The 10,392-nt window shown below is 41.0% G+C and overlaps 1 protein-coding gene across 2 annotated transcripts in view; it reads left to right on the forward strand.

Annotated features, from left to right (window-relative positions):
• The window catches only part of LOC142107381 (tetraspanin-4-like), a 61,912-nt gene extending 51,815 nt beyond the window's left edge, over positions 1-10,097 (forward strand). For both annotated transcript variants that reach the window (XM_075190793.1, XM_075190792.1), the window contains 3 exons: positions 1,319-1,447; positions 7,507-7,590; positions 7,705-10,097. In XM_075190793.1, the coding sequence (XP_075046894.1) occupies positions 1,319-1,447; positions 7,507-7,590; positions 7,705-7,773 (282 nt within the window). In that variant the 3' untranslated portion in view covers positions 7,774-10,097. The remainder of the gene's footprint in view (positions 1-1,318; positions 1,448-7,506; positions 7,591-7,704) is intronic.
• The last annotated feature ends 295 nt before the right edge of the window (positions 10,098-10,392 follow it).

Genomic DNA, 10,392 nt, shown 5'->3' on the forward strand with positions numbered 1-10,392 from the left:
TACACAGATACACAATGCAGCTGGACAGCTATTGCAATGACGCACAATTCAGATGATGACTATCAGCCACTTCTGATTGGCTAATTGCGTTTGGACCCCCCCTAACTAATAGGACATAAACCATTAGCGTTGCAGCCATATTATATGAAGTCACGGCTGTCTGCATGGATTATTTACTTGTCATTTACATTATGGTTACTGCAGGAGAGTAGATTCACATTTGATTTTTTTAAAGGAGAAAACCAACAGATGTTTGTATTTAATTTAATTTGTATGTAATTACATTTTATGTTTAACATGTGATTGTCAAGACACTAAATATGGAGTCTTAGTTGACCAGTCAGATAGCTGTGTTCCAATTGTACCATTGGTCTACATACAGTGTAGGCGGCCATTTTGGGGCAGAACCAGTATTCATGAGAATGCAGCCAATCAAATCACTAGGAACCGGTGACATCACCGAGACATGAGGTCCTGTAGCTCAAAATATGGCTGTCTCCATTTCCAAGGCAACTGGTGCACTTTAAATTGCTGTATTTATTCCAGGTACACCCTGTTATGGCTCCAATAACAAATCTTAATCTATTGTCTAGGACGAGGTTTGACTTTTTTACTGAAGGTAGCAAAAAGTTACGTACAGAGCCTGTTTACAAGTGTTTCTTTCAGTATCACATATATAAAATTATTGCCATGTCTTGCTCAGCCAATGTTACAGAATTATGTTTGTCCCTTTATTCTAGTAAATGTCTACAAAAAAGTAAACAGTGGGGCAGATTTAGCAAACTCTCTAAAAAGGAAAAGTGGAGGTGTTGCCCATAGCAACCAATCAGATTTTAGCTATCACATTCTAGAATGTGTTAGATAAATGATAGCTAGAATCTGATTGGTTGCTATAGGCAACACCTCCACCTTTCCTTTTGAGAAGGTTTGCTAAATCTGACCCACTTTTATTTCTTTGTACACCGTGAGACTTTAAAATGGAACTGTGGCTCTAATTTCATCCATTCATGTTCCGTCATCAATAAATTTAAATTGCCTGTACTGAACATTACAAAGACTTGGGGCTAGATTAACTAAACTCCGGGTTTCAAAAAGTGGAGATGTTGCCTATAGCAACCAATCAGATTCTAGCTGTCATTTATTTAGTGTATTCTACAAAATGACAGCTAGAATCTGATTGGTTGCCATAGGCAACATCTCCACTTTTCCAAACCCGCAGTTTAGTAAATATACCCCTTGGTCACAGCAGGTAGCAGAGCTTTCTCCAGCATTTGGTGCATATTTGGTGCTACACGTCACTCTCCTTTTGCCTTTTCAGTTCCGATGTTGCGGAGTGAAGAATTATACGGACTGGCTGGAGGTGCGGAACAACTCGCTAGTGCCCCACTCTTGTTGTACGGAGCACAGTGCTTCCTGCCAGAGCACCCCCAGCACCTGGTGGAAAGATGTGAGCCTTTTATACTTTCTATAAGAAACAAAATTTCCATTGCAGGGAGATTGTTATAATTATATACGGATGGAGAGGAGGTATTTTAAGGACGTTCCTTGCCGGGCGAAGGGGTGCCAGGTCATTTCCATTGAATTTTGCACCAGCTCAGCACTAGGGTGCACTTTGGTGGCGTAGATCATTTCCAGAACCACTCCGAGCAATGTAATAAAAACCATGTTTTAACTTTTTGTTCTATTACTACTTGGTTCCAGCAGTGATCGCGCTGCCAGGCCCTGGCTCTAAGGGGTTTTATTATAATTTCCTGGCTCTAAGGGGTTTTACTATAAGCATTTGACCTAGTTTCCAAGTTCCAGCTTCCCAGGGCTCACCCTGACACCTCTACCTTATCATAATGTGCTATGCTGCGATCACACGTTATAGTATTACCTGCACAATTATGTGCTACAGCTACATAGCGTTTCATAATAATCTATAGATCAGGGCAGTGCAAGAGAACCGGAACCTTGGGTCTTGGTGAAATGCTTTAAGCGGCACGGTGGCTCAGTGGTTAGCACTTCTGCCTCGCAGCACTGGGGTCATGAGTTTTATTCCCGACCATGGCCTTATCTGTGTGGAGTTTGTATGTTCTTCCTGTGTTTGCGTGGGTTTCCTCTGGGTGCTCTGGTTTCCTCCCACACTCCAAAAAGATAATAGTAGGTTAATTCGCTGCTATCAGATTGACCTTAGTCTCTCTCGGTCTGTGTGTGTGTGTTAGGGAATTTAGACTGCAAGCTCCAAAGGGGCAGGGACTGATGTGAGCAAGTTCTCTGTACAGCGCTGCGGAATTGGTGGCGCTATGTAAGTAGTTGATGTTGATGATGAGCAATGTGCTATAGCTTCTTTTATTAGGTGCATATTTTCTTTGTTAATTTACAGATTGCATATTTCAGATTTTATTCCTTTTTTGGACATCTGGGCAATCGCACAGCACAATTTATCTTTATCTGAACATATGTTCTTATTCAAATCTCTGCAACTGCACAGTGCAACTTCTCTTCTGCAAGCTGGATAGAATTCTCAGTTTATATTTTTGTTTGTATGTATGGACAAATGCACAGTACCACTTCTTGTTTTATCTCTGCTGGTTGTAAGGTTGTAATTCTCCTATCAATTATTCTTCTATATACATGTACAATGCACAGTACAACTTCCCTTGATCTTTATGCTGAATGTTATTACCAGCGACCAGTCTGTATGTATAGAAAGTTGCACAGTTCCGCCTCTCTTGATATGTTATTATTCTTGGTTCTGTTAGGATTTTGTACACTTGGTTCCCCATGCTGAATGTCTGAGCTCTACCTCGTCTATTTCCAAAAATTCCCTGATCGAGAGTGTTGCCAGCTTCTGCAAGATTGATGCCAATGTACACACATTTTAAAATTTGTTTTCAAATGAGTTATACCATTTAAAAAAAAAAACACAAACGAAAAATTAATTGAATCACATGCGCAAAATATTAATCATCAAGGGGTTCGTGCTCGCAGTCTGTGAGCTTAGTCGTTAATCAGGTGGTAAATGCTGAATTAGGAAGTTAATTAAATGTACAGTATCATCAACATTCCGTATCATTTACATTTACTGTTGACACTTGTTAAATAGACTTCCCAATCACTGAGGAAAGCCAGTGAATCATTCTGCCACCGTCTATAGCGGTGCTAATAGCCAAAATAAAATAATGCCAGGGTTATTCTTATACAGTCCTGGCCTGTGGTACTCTAGGGGCTAGATTTACTAAGCTGCGGGTTTGAAAAAGTGGAGATGTTGCCTATAGCAACCAATCAGATTCTAGCTGTCATTTTGTAGAAGGTACTAAATAAATGAAAGCTAGAATCTGATTGGTTGCTATAGGCAACATCCCCACTTTTTCAAACCCGCAGCTTAGTAAATCTAGCCCTAGGTGTGGTGAAACTACAAGTCCCAGCATACCTTGCCAATACATAGCAGCTTATTGCTGGAAGGGCATGCTGGGACTTGTAGTTTTTACAACACCTGGAGTGTCACAGGTTAGCCAACACTGCTCTATAGGCACACTACTATCATCTCCAGTGGCCTGGCAGAGGGTGTGTGGAATGGGTGTTTGGCCCATGCATCTGAACATTAGATCTGCATATCTGATTGGAAAATCCGATCAACCAATTACTAACCACAGTGTAGCTGTTGTAAAGATGATTTGACTAAGGTCAAAGTACTGTATTATTTTCAGTATTCATTTCCCGATTCTTCTTTGCGCGCCCGGTTTTGTAGTTGGCAACAATAGTCTGTGAGTCTAGTGAAATTCGCACAGCAGCGCAGAGTATTTTAGGAGATTAGTGTGCTGATTTTAATTTTTTTTAAGCTGAGGCAGTGACATGTTCACCTGAGTGATTACAGGGCCTAGTTGTTAAAATGCGGAGAAGTCAACAGTTTTCAGGTGCCCTGATTGGTTCGCGTGAACTGGAGTCCTCAATTGTGCTGTTGTGATGAGATAATAGTTGCAGAATACATAACAGAACTGCCATAAAGACTAGATCATACAAGGACTACAAACCTCAGGTATCCTATCTAGTGTGCGGCTGAAAGAATGGATGCATCTAATGAAGAACAACAATGTCTCTTCCTCGGCTAAAAACAATATCTTTTTGTAGAAAGAGTAGAGTCTTCTCCAACCTAATTAGTGCATCAGACACATCAATAGACTGTACCATGACATGTATAGGAGCAATTTAAACCAGAAACCATTCTCTGTCTGTCTGTGTACTTGTCTATAGATTGATTCTTCTTTTTTTTTATACCTGAAAGAGTTTCCTAATGTAGTTTGTGATGAATATCTTGCTGCGTGCTCAGACTACAGATTATTTTGTGGTCTCTACTATTTTTTTATTTCCTTCTTTCTTTTGCCTTGTTAAGCCTACAGCAACACAAGGCCACAGCGCCCGATTCTGTCTGCCGTGGCCTGCGGAATTGGCTTACGCGACTACTTATATTCTTGATCATCCACCAAAAGACTTCAAATATCCACTTTGGACTCGTTTTGAGTTTAATATAGATATGTATAAGCACTATCGGTGGTGAGGACTCATGTTAAAAATATATATTAAAAAATATGTTTATTAGGTGTATTTTATATAGAAATAAATACATTCAATAGAAAGTAATTCTGAATGTGCAGGGAGTGGGTAACCATGTGTATTAGTGAGACATTTAGCTTTTGCAGCACCTTGCTTTCTGGCTGGGCAATACAAGTCTTTATTAATTTCAGCTAGAGACTTGAGCAGCATATCATCTTGCGGAAAAGTGGGTACTGAAGACCATTGCCACCACTGGAACCTCCGGGGGGAGTGGTCAGCCCACGAAGGACAGGTAGCACCATAGTGTAGTGTATAAAGAATGCAGTGTGTATATAAAGAGTGTACAGTCTTGACCTGCCCCTTAGATTGGGCTGAACAGTCACCAAAAATCGGGGTTGTCCCACTAGAATCAGAACATTTGACAGACTCTCCTACCTGATGTCATGTACACCACCTGTGGCTGCTGGTTTCTTTAGTTGCGGCTTGTCTGGATCCTGGAATGTTGGGAGCCTTATTTGGAAAAAAAAATAGGTACATTTAGAAAATTACTACCAGGCCCGACTTTAAATCAGTAGGACCCACGATTAACACTTGTGCCTTCCACCCCTCTTCTCCATCACTCTTGTTCATCACCCTGTGCCTTTCTGCCCCCCCCTCTTGTTCATGACTCTGTGCCTTTATGCCCCCTCTTCTTCACCACTCTGTGCCCCTCCCCTTCTCTCCGTTCTTTTACTTACCTTCCTATTGGCTTCTTTCATCTCTTTTCTTCTCTTCTTGCCTTCTGTCTTCTTTCTTCCGTGCTGGGTCCTCTCTGCGCTGCTCCTCACTCAATGTCGGGCGTGACTTGATGATCACGCCCGACATGCAATGCGAACGGAGGAGGGAGGAGGGGCGCCGGCGCTGTGACGTGGTAAGTATATATATCTTTTCTTGTTTGTTTAAAAAAACCTTTCCCCCACCAACAAAGGGGGCAGAGTTTACAGGGGTCGGGGCCTACCGGCGTATAGCCTGGCTTTCCAGCAGGTCTGTCCATCCCTGACCTAATCCCAGGATTTGTCCCAAACAACATCCTCTGTTTTTCCGATATTGACTATGACTATTATTATTATTGCTCTGTATGTTGAAATTTATGGAAACTGAGTATTTAATATATACTATTTGTAGCATCTTGTCTACAGTCCATGGTAATTGCATTTTAACCGTGACGGTTCTGTTTTAGTAAAAGGACAGGGGATTACGTCATTAGAGTTATGGGAGAATAACCCTGCTTTTGTTTCCTAGATTAGTATGTTAGATGGCACGGTTGATGCTTGCGGAAATTGGGATTTGCCTATACCGTAAATAATAGAATAAAGCCACATGCAATAATACACAATCATCAGTTTATAAACAGGACTCGCGCTGCTAACAAACAAGTGCTGGATATAGAACTAGTGACAATATGACACTTTTATTTATGCCAACTATTTTTGTTCGTTCTGAACTGGACCATTTGGATCCAGGTGTGTATATAGGATTGTATAGTCTGGAAAGCCTGAAAAGTTAATGTCACCAGCAGGCCTGGCTTCCCACATTGCAAGTGAAGAGCTATGTCTCACAGACATGGTTAATATAAGTGTTAGAAGAAAGGGATTCTGGGAACAATCCATCACACCCTCCCTGTGATTGTCAGCTACCCACGTCTGTTCTATAGTGTTCTCTTACTGCTGATTACATGACATCTTTCTCCCACGCTCGTCTCATCACTATCACAGTCTGCCCTCCTTGTCCATGTCATCCTTAAATCTGTTTCAAACAAGGGCCATGGTGACCTCCGTAATTATTTCCGAAAATCCCAACTAGGGTTTTTTAAGTCCTAATCTGTTTAAGCATACTAATAAACGTGATATGTGAATGGTTTATGTTTTTATTAGACTGTTTGACACCATTAACTTTGCTTTTGGTGACTGTATAGAGTACATTTATCATACCATGTGTACGTGTATTGGATTTATTATAGAGAATGCTTTTAGGACGTGGAGTTTTCCAAATAAGGCTTAATTTGGACCATGCCTAAATTATAGTAAATTACATTTAAAAACTAACCCTGTCTTTCCCTGCAGCGCTCTTGGCATTGAACATCTCATTAAATTGTGTTATTAGTGTTCCTCATAGCGGGTGTAGGATGAGTCATGCAGTGTCTGTGTGGATGACATTACAAACATGAAACCTAGTGTTGGGTACAGATCATGACGGTAACATTAAAACCAGTGTTTACTTACCTCTGATGCACTGTTTGCTGTATCCTCCAGTCCTTTGCTGGTGTCCTGTATGTTAGTCAATCTTATTTGATTGAGATCGACACAGCAGTTGTCGATGCCCCGCCCCTGAGGAGGCCGACAACAGCTCTGCCTATTTCCGGTGAATGACATATGCTAGGTCCATCGACAGGGACCAGAAGCGTATTAGAGGTTTTACATACCAAGTAGGTCAATAGAATTGTGCGGCAAAGCTAAGTAAGGGACAGGATTTACCGGATAAATAGGCTTCTTACGCTGGTGATACACAAAAAAAACCTATTCCCAATGAAGTACATATGATGTATTTATGCTGATTAAAACAAGACTAATAATATTTCTATGCGAGTCGTCATTGGAAACATTACAAAATGCTGTTTCTTTTAATCTCTATTTTCACTTTTATACATGGAGAGTTCTAGCTGATAGCTTTCTATAGATGGTAACAGTGACATCTGGAGGCTCAAAGAGGGTACTACATCCTAATAAAAAAAATCATACAGTGGCTAGAAAAAGATATTGTGTAAATAACAAGGAGCTAGCACACATTTCATTGGTAAAACACAATGTGGGACGTTTTGTGGGTTGGTTCTAACTCCAAAAATTGGGTTTCCGGCCAATGTGTAATAAATAACCCAAAAGGCATTTACAGCAGATTTGTGCTCTATGTTTGATGTACGTCTTTTTCTTCCAGCCCTGCTATGAGAAAGTGAAGACTTGGGTGGGGAGTAATATCTCCTCTGTGGGAATCTTTGGCATCTGTATCCTTGTTGTGCAGGTGAGTGAAACAGCCAGATATTCTATAATATTATAATATTCCTTCTGACGGAGATCATGTGACTGAGGCTACAAGTCCTGTGTTATATCGTCTTACTTCTTCCTGTCCGTCTAGGTATTCGGTCTGATCTTCTCTATGCTGATGTATTGCCAAGTTCTCAAGGCGGAGAAGTACTATGAATAGTTGGAGGAGTTCTTAAGATGACGCCTATGCTATCTTTCCATGTTCTGGTGGGAGTACCATTTACATCCACTTGGATGAGAGACTATCTCCATGCTCACTAGAAACTGCAAGGCTGCCCTACTTTCTGCACACGGGCCAGTGTCCATTGTAATTCACTTTACTTCTGACTCTGAACCATTCATAGAGATATAACCCCTAACAACAAGCACATGTTATCGGCTTTATACTGAATAGCCTGTTCATAGATGACGATAAAGGGCTTTTCTTCTCTTTTTTATTTTAAAGACATTAAACAAACTCTTTCCTGTTATGTGGATCCATTACGGATGAAAATATGCCCACAGCAATATGCATGGCATTGCCAACCAAGATCCCAGCAAGATTATATAAACAGGGCACAATGCTTTCAGCCTCCGATATAAAGATAATTTTTACATGCAGTGACAATAACTAACAGACGCAAGTTTTACCTAAGCCTACAGTGGGAATTGCAATATTCCTATAGCTATCTAGGAGGATGCTCAAAAGACTTTTTGTTTTGTTTTGCTTCTTAACCTACAAATTTCAACAAAGCGCTGGGTCAAGGCGGAAGTAGCATTGCAGAATAGCAGGCTCTCACGGCCCTGTGCGTGGAAACAAAGTCGGTAATGGGTTAATTCTTAGATGAAACATGAAAAGAGCCTAATTTTTCTTTCCATTATCCTTTATTTATAAAGTGCCAACGCATTCTACTGCGCTCTAAATCCAGCCACGTGCCTGCTTTGCATAACCAAGCTTGGATGAAATGTAGAAAGGCTTTGAAATACATCTTTTATACTATAAAAAGGATGACTATAGAAAGGCTGTGTGCAAAACCATTAACAACCTCTTCTAGCAGACTAAGGCCCTGATCTCTTATGATGCAATGAAACCCTTAGCGGGGTATTGAGTGTAATTGAGGGGCATTCGGATGTTGCCTCACTTTTGTTGGCTGTCTTTTAGGTTATTATATATGCGAAATCTTTGTCTTGCATTACGGGAAACTGTAAGATCATGTAGGGGGGGTGACATTTTATTTCAGTTATGTTGACATAAGTTCAAACTAACACCTCTGGTTATTAATCGTAGTCCTTGATCGACACAGTTATTAAAGCACTTTGTACATCAAGTAAATGTGTACACACCTGTGAAAAATATAATAAGAAAGCAACATGGCCGTAGCTAGGGTAGGAATGGCCCTTTATGGCTACTTTACATACAGCAGTTTAAATCTTGTATGGTGACTTTCTACATTCTGCTAAGGGTACGTTCTGCCCTAAAGCCATAGCAACCAATCAGAAACTCACTTTTGTCAGTCCAGTGCTAGTGAGAGAATAAAAGCAACTGTTTGATTGGTTACTGTGGTTCTGGTGCAGACGTACACTTTAGAGTAAATATCTGACCATATCACGTAGAATTATCCATATGCTGAGAATCCTGTGATAAAGGGGACATTAGGTCCGTTGATTGCAGTGGAGCCAGGCTGATGTCCGGCGTAGTTTGCTGCACAGTGCACAATGCTCCATCCTTGTAAAGGGGGACAAGGAGATGGGCTTTTTCAGAACTACAACTCCCAGCATGCACCGCCAACGTGTGGTAGAACATTTTGGAAGTCTGTAGTAACCGCTGAAGAGTCACAGTTTGCCGAAAGGGAGGGCAACGGTAGTATAACTGAATTCATTTATTGTGTATCCCATGATTGTTCCAGCTCCCAAACAGTGGAATCACAATCTGAATCCACTTGACTGCATCCCCCCTTTAGACAGGGCTGGGATAAAACTTCCCTAGGCACAATTGCATCATTTACAACATTTCAAAAACGCGATAGCACCAAACCGCAGCCTGAGAGCCGGCATCTGGGAAGTCCGCTTAACTCCACAGTGTCGGGGGGAACATAACCGTAAGTGAAAATAATACTTTCCCGGGTGCCGACACTCATGCATGTAACTAAAATGGCGTTTAAGGAGGAGATATCACTTTTACTCTTGGACAGAAGTGGCTGTGGGGGTAAGTAAGTGCATAGGATGTTTCCAGAGAGGCACGTATGATAAAACACAATGTCCCCCGCTGGTGGATGCTGTGTGATAGACGGAAGGCTCAGCGTGGTTATATCCTGTTAGTTTTATTGCCTCTGGCTGTTTAATGGTAGCTACATAACTTTGTGCTCCCAGCGGTCACCAGTGTATATACCATACAACACATCCGTGTATTCTTTTTCTCATCCGAAGTTAGCTTGGAGTGTAAATTTTTAGTGGTAACTGAGCACAGAGAGCATTCATTACCCAATAAAACATGTATTATACTTGTCTTGTTGTTGTCGTGGACTGTCGGCAGTGATAACCAAGCACAAAGCTTATATGGCACCGAAACTGGACAAGGCACACTTATTTTTGTGGTTTAAACAGTTCACACAGCTGAAAACAAAATTCCATTATTCGTGACACTATCACCTCCAAGACAACTGTTAATCATCACGTTATAACTCGTGTTTCCTGTGTTTACCACACTATACAGTAAAACTATCACGTGGCATTTATGAATTTAGATTTTCACAATGTGCATTTTCCCCCACAGTCCCATTACCTACAACCTTAGGTCCTT

Source organism: Mixophyes fleayi, chromosome 11 (genome assembly GCF_038048845.1).
Source record: "Mixophyes fleayi isolate aMixFle1 chromosome 11, aMixFle1.hap1, whole genome shotgun sequence".
Lineage (NCBI taxonomy): Eukaryota > Metazoa > Chordata > Amphibia > Anura > Limnodynastidae > Mixophyes > Mixophyes fleayi.